This window comes from Schistocerca americana, chromosome 1 (genome assembly GCF_021461395.2).
Source record: "Schistocerca americana isolate TAMUIC-IGC-003095 chromosome 1, iqSchAmer2.1, whole genome shotgun sequence".
In the NCBI taxonomy this organism is placed as follows: domain Eukaryota; kingdom Metazoa; phylum Arthropoda; class Insecta; order Orthoptera; family Acrididae; genus Schistocerca; species Schistocerca americana.
The window spans coordinates 568,768,704-568,790,061 of record NC_060119.1 but is presented as its reverse complement, the minus strand read 5'-3'; the positions used below and the strand labels follow the sequence as shown (position 1 = coordinate 568,790,061).

At 44.1% G+C, this 21,358-nt stretch overlaps 1 protein-coding gene across 2 annotated transcripts in view; it reads left to right on the top strand.

The window, feature by feature from the left end:
* LOC124606576 (DNA replication licensing factor mcm5) overlaps positions 1 to 21,358 on the top strand; it is a 91,131-nt gene that overhangs the window by 57,853 nt on the left and 11,920 nt on the right. For both annotated transcript variants that reach the window (XM_047138563.1, XM_047138571.1), the window contains exon 8: positions 17,688 to 17,881. In XM_047138563.1, coding sequence (XP_046994519.1) covers positions 17,688 to 17,881 — 194 coding nt within the window. The remainder of the gene's footprint in view (positions 1 to 17,687; positions 17,882 to 21,358) is intronic.

Sequence of the window (21,358 nt, the reverse complement as noted above, 5' to 3'; positions counted from 1 at the left end):
CAAGGTTTAAATATACACTGTTTGCTTTTTTATTGTAATGTTCAATTAGTTACTGCACATTTTGAACAATGTCAGATAATCATTCAGAATATGAGTATATGCTAATACTATGCTTAAACTAACATTTTCAAGAACCCAGTACTGTGACTTCCTGCAGGTTTTAGGTGGTGGTATGTAGTAAACATCAGCTTGTGGAATGCCAAATATTATTAAGATCTTGTAATTCAGGTTATAAGCGCAGTATAGTTTAGCTTTAATGTGGTAGTCGTGTGATAATGATCTTAAGTTTCAAGTAAGTGTGAAGAAATGAAATACAGTTAGCAGATCCAAATAGCATACATTTATCAAAGTTTCATACCCCCTGCGGCTCCGGGGTAAAAATAGGCCCGAGGTATTCCTGCCTGTCGTGAGAGGCGACTAAAAGGAGTTTCAACCGTTTCGGCCTTCCATGTAATGGTCCCCCTTGGGGTTTGACCTCCATTTTTCAAAATTCTACAGAAGTACGAGCCTTTTGGGGAAGGACACCTTACATGGTGTACCACTGGTCCTAAGTGCACTAAGACCTTGGCGCTCAGCATTGCACCGGCGTTGTAACCATACCCACTATTCCTCAAATTGGGCCTAAACGCCTGATGGGTTGTCCAAGTTACGCCCATAGTGCATCTCCATCTGCACCAGCGATCATGATGGACTTTCCATGGCACCAGAAATCCAGCACGGTAGCCAGCCCGTTGTGGTGGGGTCGTCATGTACCCTCTAGGTTGTAGCCCCCTGACAACACATGGATCGTACTGCCGATACCTGAGCTGCACCCTCCCCACGTCGGCCAAGGAGTAGATGCCCGTCTCCTTGGGGCATCAGGACTCCCGGCAATGGTCATCCTGCCAGGTGGCCCTTGCTGCGGCTGGGTGGCACCCGTGGGGAGAGCCCCTGGTCGGAGTGGGTGGTATCGGGGCGGACGTTTCACAGATGAAACGTCAACATGTATCAGGTCGCTCTGCGGCCGAGTCTTTCAAAAGAAAAGGTACCGTTTCTAGTTCTGGTTCTCCTGCCCTTTCCCCCTTGGCCACTCCATGGGAGGAGGGACAGGCCCGCCGGCTTGGGGCGAAGTACTTCCCCCGCTATTTGGTCTGTTCTCGAACCGATGGGGGGACGTTCGCCACCTCCAAGCCCATGTTCTTTGTTCAGCACATTGAGGACATCTTCGGGGAAATCGAGGCTCTCAGCAAGATGCGTTCAGGGTCCGTCCTTATCAAGACCACCTCCGCCACACAGTCGGCGGCGCTCCAGGCGTGCGACCGCCTAGGGGACATCCCAGTATCCATTGTCCCACATCTGGCACTAAATAGGACGCAGGGGGTTATTTTTCATCGTGACCTCCTGCTACAATCTGATGAGGAGCTCAGGGCCAACCTGGAGCGCCGAGGCGTGCATTTCGTCCAGCGAGTCCAGCGCGGCCCCAAAGACCGTCGCATCGACACCGGGGCCTTTATCCTCGCCTTCGAGGGGGACGTTCTCCCGGAGAAGGTAAAGGTGATGTGCTACCGGTGTGATGTGCGACCTTACGTCCCGCCTCCTATGCTCTGTTTTAGGTGTTTGTGCTTTGGGCACATGTCATCACGGTGTGAGGCTGAGCCCCTTTGTGGCGATTGTGGACGTCCTCTTCATGAGGAACATACATGCACGCCACCACGTCGGTGCGTTAATTGTCCTGGCGTCCACTCGCCTAGATCCTCAGACTGCCCCGCATATCAGAATGAGAAGAAGATACAAGAAATCAAAACTTTGGATCGGCTCTCTTATTCTGAGGCCCGGAAGAAGTACGACCGCCTCCATCCCGTGCCATTGACCACCTCGTTTGCCTCAGTTGTGTCCACTCCTTCCACGGTATCCTCACCCCTATCCTGTCCCCCCTCCGCCTCCTCCGCCCATCAGGGGGCTCTGCCTCCGCCTCCCAAATCCCTCCCTTCCAAATCCTCCTCCCCTGTGGCCCCCACCCCCTCTGCCCCAGGGGCCACCCTTCCTCCTCCTCCTCCTCCTCCTCCCACGCCCCCTGAGAAGCGATCCTCTTCTCAGGCGTCCATCGGGGAAACGTTCTGGACCCCAGCTTCCGAGGTCCGGCGTTCCAAAACGGACCCCGCGCGTGAGGACCTTCTTCAGGTCCGGCCCACCATCCCTGTGCCTCCTCGGCCTTACAAGAAGGCCTCCAAGAAGTAGTCTCTATCCCCCTCTCCACCCCGGCGCGTTTCGTCTGACGCTCCATCCGTGAGTCGCTGCTCCCGGCCGTCCTCAGTTTCGCCGGGACGCTCTGCTGCCAGGCGCTCCGCTGGCCTTTCGTCGGCAAATGATGCGGCCCGTCCTACACAACCAGGGACAGCGGCCGCAGCTGGCGACGAGTCGATGGAACCGGATCCGCCTCCCGTCGGTTGTAGCGTAGTTCCCTCGCAACCTGGCCCTCCGCGGCCGTCGAGGTGACCAGCTCTTCCCCGTCTCGTTCCCCCAACCTTTTGACTAGCGATGGCGTTGTTTCATTGGAACATAAGAGGTATTCGATCTAATCGGGAGGAATTACAACTGCTCCTCCGCCTGCACTGTCCGCTCGTCCTTGGTCTCCAGGAAACCAAGTTGCGCCCGACTGACTGTATTGCCTTTACCCACTATACCTCGGAGCGGTATGACCTCACCCCTGTGGACGGTATCCCAGCTCATGGTGGGGTCATGTTACTCGTTCGGGACGATGTTTATTACCATCCCATCCCATTGACCACCCCACTCCAAGCAATAGCTGTCCACATTACTCTTTCTGCTTTTACTTTTTCAGTTTGTACCATCTACACTCCACCATCATCTGCTGTTAGTCGGGCTGACATGATGCACCTGATCGTTCAGCTTCCCCCGCCGTTTTTATTGTTTGGGGACTTCAATGCCCATCATCCCCTTTGGGGCTCTCCTGCGTCCTGTCCAAGAGGCTCACTCTTGGCGGATGTCTTCAACCATCTCAATCTTGTCTGCCTCAATACCGGCGCCCCGACTTTCCTTTCGGACTCTACTCATACCTACTCCCACTTGGACCTCTCGATCTGTTCTGCCACTCTTGCCCGTCGGTTCGAGTGGTATGTCCTTTCTGACACCTATTCGAGCGACCACTTCCCCTGTGTCGTTCGTCTCCTGCACCACACCCCATCCCCACGTCCTTCGAGCTGGAACATACTGAAAGCTGACTGGGGACTGTACTCCTCCCTGGCGACCTTTCCGGACCACGATTTTCCCAGTTGTGACAGTCAGGTCGAATACCTCACGGCTGTTATCATCAATGCTGCCGAACGTTCCATTCCTCGTACTACTTCTTCTTCACGTCGCGTTTCCGTCCCCTGGTGGAACGAGGCTTGTTGTGACGCTATCCGTGCTCGACGACGTGCTTTACGCACCTTTCGCCGCCATCCTATGTTGGCGAATTGTATAGAATACAAACGACTCCGAGCGCAATGCCGTAGAGTCATCAAAGACAGCAAAAAAGCTTGTTGGGCCTCTTTCACCAGCTCCTTTAACAGTTTCACTCCCTCTTCTGTCGTTTGGGGTAGCCTGCGCCGGCTGTTGGGCATTAAGGCCCACTCCTCGATACCTGGCCTGACCTCAGGTAATGAGGTCCTTGTTGATCCTGTGGCTGTCTCCAACGCCTTTGGCCGCTTTTTCGCGGGGGTTTCAAGCTCCGCCCATTACCATTCTGCCTTCCTTCCCAGGAAAGAGGCAGAAGAGGCTCGGCGACCTTCCTTCCACTCGCTGAATTTGGAAACTTATAATGCCCCCTTTACTATGCGGGAACTCGAACGTGCGTTTGCACTGTCCCGGTCCTCTGCTCCGGGGCCAGATGCCATTCACGTTCAGATGCTGGCACACCTTTCTCTGGCGGGCAAAGGCTTCCTTCTTCGTACCTACAATCGCGTCTGGACCGAAGGTCAAGTCCCCATGCGTTGGCGTGACGCCGTTGTTGTTCCTATACCCAAACCCGGGAAGGATAGACACCTTCCTTCTAGTTACCGCCCCATTTCTCTTACAAGCTGTGTCTGTAAGGTGATGGAGCGCATGGTTAATGCTCGGTTAGTCTGGATTCTTGAATCTCGACGACTACTTACTAATGTCCAATGTGGCTTTCGTCGCCGCCGCTCCGCTGTTGACCACCTTGTGACCTTGTCGACATTCATCATGAACAACTTTTTGCGAAGGCGCCAAATGGTAGCCATGTTCTTCGACTTGGAGAAGGCTTATGATACCTGTTGGAGAGGAGGTATCCTCCGCACTATGCACAGGTGGGGCCTATGCGGTCTCCTGCCCCTTTTTATTGATTCCTTTTTAACAGATCGAAAGTTTAGGGTACGTGTGGGTTCCGTATTGTCCGACGTCTTCCTCCAGGAGAACGGAGTACCTCAGGGCTCCGTCTTGAGCGTAGCCCTTTTTGCCATCGCAATCAATCCAATTATGGATTGCATTCCACCTAATGTCTCAGGCTCTCTCTTTGTCGATGACTTCGCGATCTACTGCAGTGCCCAGAGAACATGCCTCCTGGAGCGCTGCCTTCAGCGTTGTCTAGACAGCCTCTACTCATGGAGCGTGGCAAATGGCTTCCGGTTCTCTGAAGAGAAGACAGTTTGTATTAACTTTTGGCGATATAAAGCGTTCCTTCCGCCATCCTTACATCTCGGTCCCATTGTTCTCCCATTCGTGGACACAACTAAGTTTCTAGGGCTCACGTTGGACAGGAAACTGTGTTGGTCTCCACATGTCTCTTATTTGGCGGCCCGTTGTACACGTTCCCTTAATGTCCTAAGAGTTCTTAGCAGTTCATCTTGGGGAGCGGATCGCACTGTCCTGCTTCGCTTGTATCGGTCCATAGTCCGATCGAAGCTGGATTATGGGAGCTTCGTCTACTCGTCCGCTCGGCCGTCCCTCTTATGCCGGCTCAACTCCATCCACCATCGGGGGATACGTCTTGCGACCGGAGCCTTCTACACTAGTCCTGTGGAGAGTCTTTATGCTGAAGCTGCCAAGTTACCATTGACCTACCGGCGCGACGTACTGCTGTGTCGGTATGCCTGCCGGCTGTTGTCTATGCCCGACCACCCCTCTTACGAGTCCTTCTTCGCCGATTCTCTCGACCGTCAGTACGGGTTGTATGTGTCTGCCCTGCTGCCCCCCGGAGTCCGCTTCCGTCGCCTGCTTCGACAATTGGATTTTGCCCTCCCTACCACCTTCAGAGAGGGTGAGAGCCCGACACCACCTTGGCTCCAGGCTCCGGTTCCTATTTATCTCGACCTCAGCTCACTCCCGAAGGAGGGTACTCCAGCTGCAGTGTATTGCTCATGGTTTGTCGAACTTCGTGCTCGACTTGCCGGTCACACCTTTATTTACACCGATGGCTCCAAAACTGACGATGGTGTCGGCTGTGCCTTTGTCGTCGGGGCCGCCACCTTTAAATACCGGCTCCTCGACCAATGTTCCAGCTTTACGGCCGAGCTTTTTGCTCTCCATCAGGCCGTTCAGTATGCCCGCCGCCACCGCCATTCATCGTATGTACTCTGCTGTGACTCACTCAGTGCTCTTCAGAGCCTTGGGGCTCCCTATCCGGTCCATCCCTTGATTCAACGGATACAGCAGTCCCTCCATTCTTTCGCTAATAATGGTGGTTCTGTCAGCTTTCTGTGGGTTCCCGGACATGTAGGAGTGCCTGGGAATGAGGCTGCGGATGCTGCAGCCAAGGCTGCAGTCCTCCTGCCTCGGCCAGCCTCCCATTGTGTCCCGTCATCTGACGTTCGTGGGGATGTATGTAAGAGGCTTGTGTCGTTGTGGTGGGATGCTTGGTCATCCCTCCAAGGAAACAAGCTCCGGGCAGTAAAACCGCTCCCAACTGCTTGGACAACATCCTCCCGACCATCTCGGCGCGAGGAGGTCCTTCTGACCAGGTTGCGGATTGGGCATTGCCGGTTTAGCCACCGCTACCTGCTCTCCGGTGATCCAGCCCCGCAGTGCCCTTGTGGTCAGGCATTAACAGTGCGCCATGTTTTATTGTCGTGTCCCCGTTTTAGTCAATTTCGTGTTATCCTGTCCCTGCCATCTACTTTTTTTAGCTGATGACGCTCGAGCAGCTGCTCGTATTCTGCGTTTTATAACTTTAACTGGCTTGTCCAAAGACATTTAACCTTTTTACTTATTTTATCTGCATCTTTGTCAGGTACTTCTGGTGTCCCCCATCCCCTTGAGTTTTAGCAGATTCCATTTGCTCTAACACCAGTGACTGGGCGCTAATGACCTCAGCAGTTGAGCGCCCTTACACCCTACCCAAAAAAAAAAAAAAAAAAAAAAAAAAAATCAAAGTTTCATAAATGTTTACAAATATTGTAAAACTCAAAATACAAGACATTCCAAATAAAATAAGAATTTTCTGAAAGGCAGTGTATTTGATCTTATCAAACTTGTGTTAACATCTGTTTTGAAAGTGTGACCGGTAATCCCAACTTGAGTTGACAGATAAGATATTTTAATTTTTCCCTCTGAAATTCTGCCAAGTGTCTATGATCTTATTGCCCAGAATTGTATAAGACAAAATACAAGTGCTGCTTGATCAACTGACTGTTGTAAACCAAATAGATAGGTAGGGCTTCATTCATAATGATAACCTTTGAAACCTCCCTAAGGATGGTTCATATGACATATTTCAGCTTACCAGAATCAATGTGCAGAAGTCAACTGCATCTGTGGCCCAGGTCAGGGTTTACAATTGCGGTAAACGTCTGGTCCCTTCTGTCTGAACTGGAGTCCTTTCCGTTACCACCTCTCCTCGAGATCCATTCACATATACTTCAATGGAGTACACCTAGGCCGCAGATTCTTCTGGACCTTTCGCATTGCCTTCAGGACTCCGTTAATGCTGCAGCCCTCTGCTATCACCTCCTCCCAATTCTTGACATGTACCGGAGCCAGGAAGTGGTTTACACCGACTGGTCGATGGCTGATGATCACGTAGGCTTTGCATATGTTCGTGGAGGACATATTGAACAGCACTCCTTGCCAGATGGCTGCAGTGTTTTCACTGCAGAGCTGGCGGCCATATCCTTTGCTCTTGAGCACATCTGCTCATGCCCTGGCAAGTCATTTCTCCTGTGTACTGACTCCTTGAGCAGCCTACAAGTTATTGACCAGTGCTACTCTTGCCATCCTTTGGTAGCGTCTATTCACGAGTCCATCTATGATCTGGGATGGTCCCGTCGTTCAGTGATGTTTGTGTGGACCCCAGGACACATCGGAATACTAGCCAATGAACTCACCAACAGGCTGGCCAGACAGGCTACGCAGAAACTGCTTCTGGAGGGGCATTTCTGAAACTGACCTACGTTCTGTCTTACGCTGCAGGGTTTTCGGCTTTGGAGATGGAATGACGTAACAGCACGCACAACAAACTGCGTGCCATTAAGAAGAGTACGATTGTGTAGAAGTCTTCCTTGCGGTCCTCTTTCAGGGAATCAGTTGTCCTCTGCTGGCTCCACATTGGCCATATGTGGCTAATGCAAGATTACTTCCTTTGTCACAAGGACCCACCTTAGTGTTGCTGTGGCTAACAAATGACGTTTGTCCACCTCTTTGGTGGACTGCCCACTTTTAACCGCTCTGCAGTAGAATTTTAACTTTCCCAGCACCCTACCTTCGATGTTTGGTGACAGAGGGCCTCAACAGCAGCTGTAGTTTTAAGTTTTATTCATGAGGGTGGGTTTTATCATTTGATGTAAGTTTTAGTGCATGTCCTTTGTCCCTCTGTGGCCTCCACTCTAGTGCTTGTAGGGTGGAGGTTTTAATGTGTTGCAGAGTGGCTGGCTTCTCCATTTTATTCTCATGGTCAGTCAGCCATGGTAATGTTCTCTCTTGTTTTGATCTCTTCTGCATGTTTCTTGTGTCTCTCTGTGGATTTGTTGTCCGATTTTGTCCATTTTTAGTGTTTGTTGCCCTTCTGTCATTGTTGTGGTTTTCTCCTTTCTTCCAGCTGTGTTTTGTATGTCTCGATTATTTTACTCCCACCCTTATGGAATTATTTTAATTGGAATAAGGGACTGATGACCTCTTTTAAACCAACCAACCAACCAACCAGAAGTTAACATGTGTAAGAGATTGAAAATGTGTGTCAGTGTGGGAGGGGTGGGTTGCCTTACACCTCCTGTCTTCTGTAATCATAATCAGCCCCTTTTAATTATTAATGAACTTAAGTCTTTTTCTACAAAACCTAATTTTGTTTTTAATTGGATTTGCGTAATGTGCCATGGCAGTTGTTCATTATGAAACTATAACCAAAGTGACACATCATGCCCTGCAAATATCCACCATGTTTTACTATCTTTTGACTTTTTTTCTGCATATTGACCCACCTCAGACCATAATGACTACTTGTTTATGGTTTTTCCCTTTGGCCTTTTTATTTGTGTAATATATAGAAGAATTCTTTAAGCTTTGTTAATGGCTTTCATTCACATGCTAAATTTGAAATTTTATCAGTGTCTTTACCTTAAAAAGAAACACAAAGGTTAGCTTTTTTGCTGAATATTTAAGTTTATTTTTTCTGGACTCGCAGTTCAGTCTTCTAACTAATTTTGTTATAAGCTTTGGAAATGTCACATTTCCATTCTGCTCAAAAGGAATGACCTGAAGTATTTTTATATCCCAATTCACAGTATTTTACTGTCATAAATGACTTGCGTGACATTACTGGTGAAATTAAATGTTGTCGGCTCTATTGTATCTTGAATCACAATTCCTTCCCTTGACAGGCCACCTTTTAACTGGACACCCCTAATCTTTCAGAGCTTGTAGATTTGTTCTCATCTGATTAATGTCATTATTATCTCTACATCGATGAAAGATTCCAGATTACCTTCATAGTGACCTCTGGAAGGGAACTGCTAGTGGAGAGGTGACCTTGAGCAAAATATGGAGAAATGAATTAAAGGATAACACTGTAGGAGTCAGAACCTGGATTGTCAGAAATCTAAATGTATTAGGAAAGCTAGAAAATCTGTAAAGGTAAATCAAAGGCTCAATCTTGATGTAGTAGGAATCAGTTAGGGAAAATGGCAAGAAGATAAAGATTTATGTTAAGGCAAATGTACGGTGATAACCAACAGCAGCAGAAAATGGTTATGAATGGGAAAGTAGAACAAAGAGTGAGTTTCCTGTGAACATTTCAGTGATAAGATTATTCTTATCACAATCAACACCAAACCAGTGCCAGAGACTATAGTTCAGGTATACAGATGATGAGATTTATTATATGAGACACCTGAGTAGATAATTCAGATTTTAGAGGAGGATGACCAACAATTAATATGGGGGGGGGGGTGGAGGGGAGCAGTATAATGGTAGAAGGAATAGAGGACGCAGTTACAGAGAATACAGATCTGACAGTAGAAATGAGAGGGGAGAGACCTTAGAGTTCTACAAAAACTTCAGTCAATAACAAATACACGGTTCAAAAAATCAGAAGACGAGATGGTATACTTCAAAAAGTCTAGGGCACATAGGAAAATACCAAATGGATTACATCATGGTGAGACGGAAATTCTGAAATCTGTTGTTGGATTGGTTGACATAACGAGGAGCAGATATGATGATACTGATTGTAATTTAGTGTTGAACAAGAATAGAAGTTTAAAAAACTCCTCAGAAAGAACCAAGGTACAAGGAAGTGGCATAGTGAATTATTGAGCAATTGTGGTGCACATTTGAAGGCTTTAGATACTACGTTAATGAACAGACGTTTTTAAAAGCACTAGTCATAGATACTGGGTGGACCTATATTTATAAGAAAGGTAATTGTGAAGAAATTACATGTGACAGAAGAAACACTTCAGGTGAATGGTGAAAGAAGGAAATATGAAACTGTACAAGGAAAGGAGGAAACACAGCAATGTAAGTCACTTAGATAATGCAAAGGAGTTGAAGTGAAAATTTGTGCAGGTGTAATATGAAAAAATAAAAAAGGAAATGATCATCGAAAGGCAGGATTCAGCACCCTGAAAATTCAAATTAACTTTCCAAGAATTTAAAAGCAAAGTTGTCATCATTGTAAATGCAGAAGGGATTCTACTATTGAACACAATGGGGAACAGGTAAGCCGGATTGGTATCGATGGAGGAGTCAGACCAAGTGTGTCCCACAACGTAGGGCTGGGGGGTTCTTTAGGCGTAGGGAAGCCAACTGTCCTAGGGGAGTAAACCCTAAAAAAATCCAGGTCCTCCAAGTCGGAGGTTGGGTGTGAGGCTAACAACCCCATCCCGGAAAAAAGTGCTGTTGCGGATACTATACACGTGCCTCGGAACAGCAAGGATTGCCTGTTGACAACATGGCGAGAAAAGCGGTTTAAGAGAAGGAACACGGATATTCAGATAGCCAACTGGAATGTGAGGACACTCAAGAGGCCTGGAAAGCTACAAGAAATTGGGAGTGAACTAGGTAAGTATAAAGTGAAAATAGCAGCAACACAAGAAACTAGATGGAAAGGGCAAGGAATGATAGCGTTGGGGGAACATTTAATGATGTATAGAGGTGGAGATACAGGCCTTTATGGCACTGGTTTCCTTCTACGTAGGTCTATGAAGGCTAATGTAATTAGTTTTATGGCAATAAGTGACAGAATGTGTTCTCTAAGGGCAAAATTTTTTAACGTTACAATAGTGAATGTCTATGCCCCTACGAAGGAGGCAGATGAAGATGCAAAGGATATATTTTATGCCAAGTTGGAAGAAGAAATAGGTAAAATTCAAAGACACGATGTGAAAATAATACTTGGAGACCTAAATGCAAAAATAGGGAAAGAAGAGGTATATAGAAGCATAATAGGAAAGGAAGGCCAACACAATGACAGTAATCGATCTCAGACTAATAGACTTCGCCAGTGGGAAGAACATGATAATCAAAAGCACCTATCACCCAAGGAAAGATATTAAGAAATGTACATGGGTATCACCAGATTTAAACACAAGAAACCAAATAGATCATGTACTCAGATAAAAGGCATGCATCAAATATTATGGAAGTTAGCAGCTGCAGAGGGGTAGATGGAGACACAGACCACTACTTAGTATGAATTAGATATAGGCAGAAGATAGATTTGGTAAGAAACCAAAGGAATAAGATAAGAATGAAACATAATATACAAAGGCTCCAAACGAAAGAAACAGGAAGAATATAGGTAGAAACCAGAAGATACATTGAAAGCAGGGGAAACTCTGGGAATGAAGATAATGTGGAAACTAAATGCGAGTCGTTGAAAACTGCCATTAGCGTAGCTGCAGAAAAGATACTGGGGAGAGAACAATGCAAAAGGGTTGTTAAGTGGTTTGATGAGGAATGCTTAATGGTAATACACAAGAGAAATGAAGTGAGATGGAGAATGTTGCAAAGGAACACGAGGTTAGCGGCAGAAGAATACAGAGAAAGAGGAAAAGAGCGGATAAGCTTAGTAGGGTACAGAAAATGCAGCATGAAAGGAGAAGGATAGAGCAGGTGGATGAAATGGGAGACAATAAAGAGATCAGAAGGTTCTATGAAAGAAAAAGATATTTGAAGAAAGGTTTCCAACCTCGAGCAGTTTGCTATAAGGATAAGGACGGAAATCTAATTGGAGATAAAAGCAAAGTCCTGGAAAGGTGGCGAAAGTATTTTACCAAACTGCTTGATTTTAAAGAAGGGGATAAAGAAGAAGGAACCGTGATTGAGAATGAAAGGGAACAGGACTCAGAATGGGAATCAGAGTTAGATGTAGAGGATCGGGAAGAGGAAGTAGTACCAGAGCTAGAGGAAGTGAAGAATGCTATCAAGAGCCTGAAAAATAATAAAGCAGCAGGAGAAGAAGACATAGAGGCCAAATTATTAAAATATGGGGGAAAGAAAATGGAGGCGGCACTCCATGAATTGATAAGGGAAATATGAATAAAGTAGGTAATGCCCAAGGATTGGAACATGGTAATTATCTGCCCGTTACATAAAAAAGGCGACAAATCAGAATGTAGCAATTATTGTAGAATCTCTCTTGGAAGTAACATATAAGATATTTAGTAAAATTTTAGCCTCCAGTCTTGAAGGGATATTGGGGGACTATCAGGCTGGATTTAGGAGGAACAGATCCATGATGGATAAGATATTTTTATTAAGCCAAGTTCTAGAGAAGTTTTATGAGTATGACAAGCAACTACGTCAGTTGTACATTGATTTTAAGCAAGTGTACAACAGCCTACACAGGAAGAAAAGTATACAGACCCTGAAAGAATTTATAATCCCATTAAAACTGGTCAATTTAAGAGAAATGACAATGAAAGCAACAGTGTGTAAAGTAAGAATAGAGCAAGAACTGTCTGGCGAATTCCAAGTACAGAGGGATCTACAACAGGGAGATGTGATCTTTGCAATGCTATTTAATTTAGTTTTTGAAAAGGTGATGCGGCAAATGCTGATAAACCCAGGAGGAACAATACTTAATCGACAAGTTCAAGTGGTAGCATATGAGCATGACATAGCTTTAATGGCAAGGAATGTTATGGCGCTAAAGGAGAACTACGATACATTAGAGGAAGCAGCAAGAGAAGTAGGTTTAGACGTAAACATAAACAAAACAAAGTATATGGTGATGGGGGACCCCAATATAAACGGACAAAAGAATTCAGTAGTAATGAATGGGAAAGAATATGAAAGAGTGAAAACATTTAAGTATTTAGATTCTGTAATAACGGAGGACAATAAAGTAGCAGTAGAAATTCAAGAAAGGATAGTGAGTGGAAATCGTTGCTATTTTGCCTTGCAGAATGTATTTAATTCCAATAATGTTAGTAGGAATACAAAAATCAAAATATACACAACCATATTAAGACCTATAGTAATATATGGATCAGAAGGCTGGGTATTGACACTAAAGGAGGAGAACTGGTTATTGAGATGGGGAAGAAAGATACCGAGAAGGATTTTTTGAGAAGTGAGAGAGGAAGATGGCTGGAGAGTAAGGACAAATGTAGAACTACAAACAGTTTTTGGACAGATGGATATTGTTGTTAAAATTAAGCAAGGAAGAATAAGATGGGCAGGACATGTACAGAGAATGCCAGAAACTTGGAGTGTCAAGAAAGCTTTCATGGAAAACCTGACAGGAGAAGGTGAAGAGGTAGACCCAGGAAAAGGTGAGTGGACGATGTGGAAAAAGATCTAAAGGCGATGGGAATAAGAAATTGGAGACGGAAGGCGATGGACAGAGAAGAATGGAGGCAGGTGATGCACGAGGCCAAGGTTCTTCAAGGACTGCAGAGCCAACCAAGAAGGGGAGCAGGTAGGTGGCAAGAGAATTGACAACGTTTTCTGAGGGGGAGGACCTGGCTGCTAACACAATGGAAGAAGCGAAGTAGGAGTCGATTTGGAGGACAGAAGTAAGTAAGTATTGAAGTCGTAGACTGAAAAAATGTTTATAAGACTTCCAGTCAGACAAAGCAGAATGGATATATAACATTCTTCCAGTGTTTATACACTGATCAGCCAGAATATTATGACTCCCAACCTACTATCGATATAAACCCTACCAGACACTAGCAGTGTCACGTGACGAGGAACAACTGCTAGTCAGATGTATGCACAGTGCATTTAGTATCTGTGAGTGTTCTGTCTGTGTGTAGAATGGAAAAGGTGTGTGATCTATCTGAGTTTGACAGAGGACAGATTGTGATGTCCTAGAGGTTTGGCACCATTATTTCGGAAATTGGGTGACTTGTAGGGTGTTTCAACAGTGCTGTGGAGAGCCTCTTAACACTTGGCGAAACTGAAACCACATCCAGACATCATGGGGTTGTGCGACCACCCCTCATTGCAGATGTCTGGTGTCGTAAGCTAGACATACGGAAAACAGGCAGTGAAGTGTGGCGGAAATAACATCAGACTGTAGTGTTGGTCAGAGTAAAAGTGTGTCTGAACACACAGTGTACCACACTCCTGACAATGGGCCTCCGCAACTGATGACACATGCGTGTTCCAATGTTAGTACTGTGACATTGGCAACTAGGTCTGAAATGGGCAAGTGATCAATGGCTCTGGACATTTCGGTGCAGTGGCAGTGTGTTGCATTATCTGACGAATCATGATACCTTTTTCATCATGCCAATGGGAGGGTGCGAATCTGTCATCTTCCAGGAGAACAGCTCCTTGACACCAGTACTGTTGGCTGCTCCATTGTGCTCTGGGGAACGTAAGTCTTTGATACAGAACAGTGGAGTAAATTAATGGACTTTCTAAGGAAGAATGCAGTCGACTATGGAGATAAAAGGCTGATTAAGAGTCTATACCTACAACAGAACATAAGAGCACAAATTGGATGAGATGGTAGAGGAAAGCACAGATGAGAGGGGGGTGAGGTAAGACCACTCTCTCTGTTCAATAAAATGTGGGAAAAAGTGCAATAAAAGTAAGAACAACTAAAAAGATATAGAAAAAAATTAATATGGAAGGCGTAAGATGCAATAAGGAGGTGAAAACATGTACAGAAATTGTCAAGGAGGCATTTAATATGAGGAGAGGTGGCTTCTATGTGGGTACAAGAACAGGGACTTGAGGAAGAGACTGGCAAAGTGCTTTACATGGAGCATGGTATTATATGGATCTGAGGCTTGCACACTGAAGAAAAAGAAAGAAAGGAGAATAGAAGCAATGAGATGTGATTTGGAGGAGGATGGAAGGGATAAAATGATAAGACAAAGTGATAAATAAGGTGTCAGGAAGAGTGGAGGAAGAGAGAGAAATCTTAAAGGTAATTGTGAGGAGGAAATAGGATTGGCTTGCACATTTGATAATAGATTGTTTACTGATAGATGTTATGGAAGGAATGGTGAATGGAGGAGGAGGAAGAAGAAGAAGAAGAAGAAGAAGAAGAAGAAGAAGAAGAAGAAGATGATGATGATACTAGATGGTGGATAGCGTAAGGATAGAAAACAATGATAAGAAAACAGAGGGTGGCAAATGACAAGACTGCTTGGAGAGCTACATGTGAAGACCTGCTCTAGGGCAGAACATGTGGTGGTGGTGGTGGTGGTGGTGGTGGTGGTGATGAGTTTGGCTTTAGGGAAAGTAAAGCACCACAAAGACAGTTGCGCACGACTTGTGAAGACACCTTGTCAACCACAACAAGCTTTCAGGATCTTAAATGGGCAAAAGATTTGAAATTCTCAGTAAATTAATTAAACACCATAGAGAAAGATACGAAATATACAATACACACAAAAACCAGGAAGGAACAATACAAATGGAAGACAAAGAACTTACTTGGATTACAAAGGGTGTCCCCCCATGAACCATGGATCTTGCTGTTGGTGGGGAGGCTTGCGTGCCTCAGCAATACAGATAGCCGTACAGTAGGTGCAACCACAACGGAGGGGTATCCGTTGAGAGGCCAGACAAATGTGTGGTCCCTGAAGAGGGGCAGCAGCCTTTTCAGTAGTTGCAGGGGCTACAGTCTGGATGATTGACTGATGTGGCCTTGTAACACTAACCAAAATGGCCTTGCTGTGCTGGTATTGCGAACAGCTGAAAGCAAGGGGAAACTACAGCCGTAATTTTTCCCGAGGGCATGCAGCTTTACTGTATAGAGTATCAAACCAGTTTCAGGACTGAAGACAACAACAACAACAACAACAACAACAAAGGGTGTAAGGTAGGTATGCAGCCATTCTCGTTATACTGAAGAAGCAGTGAAGAATACTGAAGAAGCAGTGAAGAAAATGAAAGAAAGGTTCAGAAGTGATATAAATATTTTCAGTGAAAGGGTATCAACAATAATACTTGCTGGTGATATTGTGATCCTGAAAGTGAGAATGGACTGCAGGACCTGTTGAATGAAGTGAACAATCTACTGAGTACAGAATACATATTAAGAATGAACCAAAGAATCCCAAAAATATAGAGAAGAAGTAGAAATGTGATTAGCAACAAACTTGCCATGAAAACTGGTTTCACATTTGTAGGCTAAGTGATGTAATTCTGCTACAGGTCAACAAAATAATATGACAGACAAAGCGAAAATACAAGGTGCAGACTAGCACAAGCAAAGAGAGCATTTCCTCACCAAAAGTAGGTGCCTAGTCTCAAAATGGGTCTTAATTTGAGAATGAAATTTCCAAGAAATTGGGTCCGGACTGTGGGGAAACCTGGAAAAGAAGTGCATCATTTATATCAGATTGTTCATACATTCTTTATACCCTCAGTATCTTTACATTTTGGTGAAATATATATTAGGTTTACAACTTCACTTCCGTCGTTCTGTAATAGACGGCAGTAGTGGCAAGTGGGGATCGGGTGGTTGGTCATAGGTGTAATACAAGCTTAGGCATCTGTAAACATAATGCCATAAAAATATTGGTCGATTTGTGATTGCATCATAAGGTTATTCTCAATTAAGTACGTCAAATTATGTACCCATTTCTCACCATTTGCTGGAAGTTTTAATTTTCTACTTTAACATTAAGAAATCTGCGGCTGTGGCTCTTAAAATGCTGGGTAAGACCATTGGTGAGGGAACTATTAGTGGAAGAACGTGCAGAGAATGTTTTCAATGCCTTAAGAATGGTGATTTTGATGTCAAAGACCGGCATGGCAGTGGAAGACAGAACATTTTTGTAGCTACTGGAGAACAGACGAAGACACTCACAGGACATCGTTATCAAAAGCAGTTGATGCGTTCAAGCCCAGCACTGAAACACAAACGGCATCAATACAGCGATACACACGTAAAGGTAATTTTGCAGCAGGTCAGTGCTCGACTCCATGTCGCAAAACCCGTCAAAATTTACATGGAAACATTGAAATCAGAAGTCTTATCTCCCCCTCCCCCGTGCGCCATATTCTCCATACATTGCTCTCTCTGAATACCACCTTTTTCGATCAGTGGGGTACCGTCTGGCTGGCCAGCACTTCCGATCATACGAACAAGTGCAAAATTGAATCGATTCGTGGATCCCCACAAAAGACTCCCAGTTCTTCTGCCACGGGATTCGTATGCTATCCGAAAGATGGGAGAATGTAGTGGCCAGCGATGGGCAATACGTGTGTGTGTGTGTGTGTGTGTGTGTGTGTGTGTGTGTGTGTGTGTGTGTGTGTGTGTGTGTACACATTTTAAAGTATGCTGATGAGGATAAATAACAGGAAAATCTGTGCACTCTGTGCAAAGTTTCAAAGAAAGTTACAGTTCTGGTGTATAATATTTTGATGGATGAAGATAATTATAAATTGTTGGAAACATTCGTTTCAGATTATACAGCGGTACTTTGTTTGTGTGAAAAGTGTCATAGACAGTGACTGAGAAATTTTTCATCGGATCCTGTTTCCTATATGTGATAGTTCCAAAAATAATTTGGAAAGTAAGAAATAACTATAGTCAGAAGCTTCAGTCCAGTTAGTGAAGGGTGTTCAGAAGCTTCACGTGATAGATACAGACAAAGATTTTGTTGGAGCTTGTTTGTAAATGTTTAGTGGTTAGCAGTGAAGGATTAAATAACATTTCATGTGTCTCAAGTTGGCCTGTTTATCTAACTTCTCTTCCTCTTTGTTTTTTGGATATATAGTTTCAACCGATGTTTGGTATTCTTGTTCACATTGTTTCATCAAAAAATTGCCTTTCTTCTCAACAGGTTCAAGAAAGCGGATGCCTGATGGTTTGACCCGGCGTGGAGATATCAATATACTATTGCTGGGTGATCCTGGTACTGCTAAATCTCAGTTGCTGAAGTTTGTGGAACGTGTCTCCCCTATTGCTGTTTACACATCAGGAAAAGGGTCCTCTGCTGCTGGGCTCACAGCATCTGTAATCAGGGACCCTTCCTCAGTGAGTGCAGTCAAATATTTTGTTTCAGTTCTGATGGTAAGATATTGAACACTGGAGATACCATATCAAATTGCATAATTTCGGAACATTTTCCTGCTTGACAATCATGGATTTCGATGAAATTTGATGTGAACGTTTGCACATTCTCCGGTGAACATTGATAAAGGGCAATGTTCATTGAAGCAATACTGGCTGAGGTACAGTCTCTTATTTTAGTGGCTGAGGTACAGTCTCTTATTTTAGTGGCTGAGGCACAGTCTCTTATTTTAGTGGCTGAGGCACAGTCTCTTATTTTAGTGGCTGAGGCACAGTCTCTTATTTTAGTGGCTGAGGCACAGTCTCTTATTTTAGTGGCTGAGGCACAGTCTCCTATTTTACTGGCTGAGGCACAGTCTCCTATTTTACTGGCTGAGGCACAGTCTCCTATTTTACTGGCTGAGGCACAGTCTCCTATTTTACTGGCTGAGGCACAGTCTCCTATTTGACACCATATGCGCCTGCACAGAGCAAGTGCAAATTAGTGTCGACTTTGAGCTGGCAGGGTGTATACGACCCAGGACAACCAGGAGATCGGGAAAAACCTGGAAATTTTTTAGAATTCCGAGGATATTTTTTTTTTTTTTTTTTTTTTTTTTTTTTTTTTTTTTTTTTGACTGGTAAGAATCGATACTCTAACAAAAGATGTTACTGTACCCCTCTACTGCAGAATAATACTGTAACAATAAAACGTGAATGAGAAAAAAAACATAAATTGCAAGGAAATGTGCCATATGCTACAACAAAACACAGTGCTCATACAAGCGTTTGCCAACAGCAAAATGTGTCAAAGGCTTTAGGAAGATGCTTCATAACAACAAATTGCCTGTGATGAGCGTGACGTCACAACTGTTTACATTAGATTTGTTTTAGCATTTACGAGCGGGCTCATGTGCATGCGCAGTTGAGTGGCATATGAGTAATACCTTTTCCCATTTCTGGCTACAGAAATGTGGCTGTCGGCTGTGTAAGCGGTCGCAGCAAGCAGCTAGAGCAACCGGGAAAAATTTTACTGCCGCCCCCAAGCTGCCAGATTCACGCATTCGCAGGGGGCCCGTATCTATGAGGAAGGGGGTGGGGGGCGCCAAATTCATATTCTTGAGGAGAAAAAAACCTTGTTTCACAAAGCGCCTAGCATCCAGCGCACGTTGGTCTATCGATTACTCATGATTTTGATGCTCATCCCTGTTGGTTTTTGGACACACTCTGTAAGTTAATTTTGGTTCTAATTTGCCTTGTGGTTCTTAGATACAGTTGTGGAAACAGTAAACCAATCATACTTTTCACTGGCATTTTCATATGTGGATATTTTATTGCATTCACTGATGGGGAGCTGACTTCGTGCGGTGTGTACACAGTTCTGTCATGAAACCGGACTGATCAGTGTTATAAAAGAGCAGTTGCGGAGATAACAGCAAGTTTCATCTTTACATGAGCTATGAATTTCTCTGTAGCATTATCTATCACTGGCAGTTGCTCCACACGTTTATGCGACATAAACTTGGTAATTTGTGACTTCCTATTCTGTACAATTTCTTGAACCAGCTTAGCCAGGTCAACGAAGCCTGGAAATTAGCAGTGTTCGTGTCAGATAAAATTCGGAGGGCCCAGTCTTGTAGATCTCCCTCTCATGAGCGGTTCTAAATCTTGCGAACAGTTTTTCGTTCAGATGGTTTTGGTTTTCCGTTTGGCGCATGTTTATTTCTTCATGTATTTCATTTTCCATTTGTACAGTCCACGCTCTGATTTTACGAAACGAAAACTCCTTTGCACACTGTGTAACTTAAAAGTGTTTTCCCTGCAACGTTTAACGAATATTTCACTGCCTTTTCTTTGTCGCTGAAAGCTGTGGCAGTATGTGGTGTGGTTGGTTGTGGTGGTTTTTTAAAAAAAAATAGTTTGGTAGGTATTCTTCTTCAGAAATGACATTGTCCAAACCACAATTCTTCGAATCATCAGTCATTTCCTATTTCTTCTAACGTATCAACGATTTCACATTAAATGTTGATATCATTCGAATGAGTGTCAAGAAAATCAACTAAGAAATGACACATTTGTACATCTGCAGGAGAAGTAGGTGATTTCGACTGGAAACCACATTCTTCATATTTCATCATTGCTAGATTGAGAACGTTAATTGGATTCCACATTACTGTGAAACTAGAAGAAGGAAAAAAGGTACTATTAGCAGGCATTCCTTACGAAAGCACAATCAATATTAATTCAACCTTATCTGTAATGTCAGTACTTACCAATACTGTAAAAAGCAACTGATAATTTGAAATAGATGCTACTTGAATGGCTAATTCGAGATAATAGTAACTGTGTACTGTAGTGTCAGAGAAACTATCAATGAACAGTAACCTGAAACGTCCTTTACAAATTACAATCCAGTTGTGTCGTGTTTCGTATTTAAAAAATGTACCACCGACCGTGGCTGTATGTGAGCCTAGTTATGCATGTGCAGTTGCTACAGTGCCAGTAAGAGTGTAATTTCTATGACTGCCTGGCACTCTATGAATTTGGCAGTTTTCAGCCTTTTTTAAAATACTTTAAGTGCCTCTTAGCAGCTCAAATTTTGACAGTGCATTTCGTTCGTTGTCTTCTTCCTATGTAAAAAAATTTTAGCTTAGGTTTTGATATGTCTTACTGGACCATTCCCTTGTAAGACCACAAACACATTTGATTTTAGTGGCATGTTCCAGCTACCACAGAGTACAGGTAGAAAAAAATAGGATGTGACACTTGAGACAGATGTTGAAATGGCAGATAGTGAAATAATTGATCACACAGTAGGAAACCAACTGTAATTGGGCAACAGAGGGAAGGCATTTGGAGCTAATGAAATACCTGTACTATTCTTTATAGATTATGTGAAAGAACTTACTCACCTTCAGAAGCAATTTCTGTCTTCTTAATACAGATGGCCATGTGTTTCAGGAATGTCCATTTATTTTTCAGTGTGCATATATACAAACAAAATAGCACCAAATTTTATAATCCTCACCTTCCCACCCCCATGTTGAAGAGGTGAAAGTTCAAATTGTCTTCGACATCACATTGATAATTTTGAGCTTCTGTCAAATCTTAAGACTTCTTCTTTTGCTACTAGACAAGACTTCCACAGTGTAGAATTCAGCACGTCGATAAACAACATGTTGCAGTCAGTTTGTTTGATAGGACCTAATAGTGACGTTTTCTGTGATGTGTTCTACATGCAAAAATCTGTATTTGAAATTATTGACCAACAACTATAACCTACATTAGTCCACAAACTGTTTAACATTTCTTTCTTAAAAGCTGACTTTAAGAAAAAGTGAGGTTCTTTAAAACGAAATTTCAGTAACACTGGCAATTTCACCGTGGCCGATGGAAATGCATTTCAGGCAAAAATTTCTTAAAAAGCAGGTTCTTTAATACAGGGTTTTTACTGTACTTTCT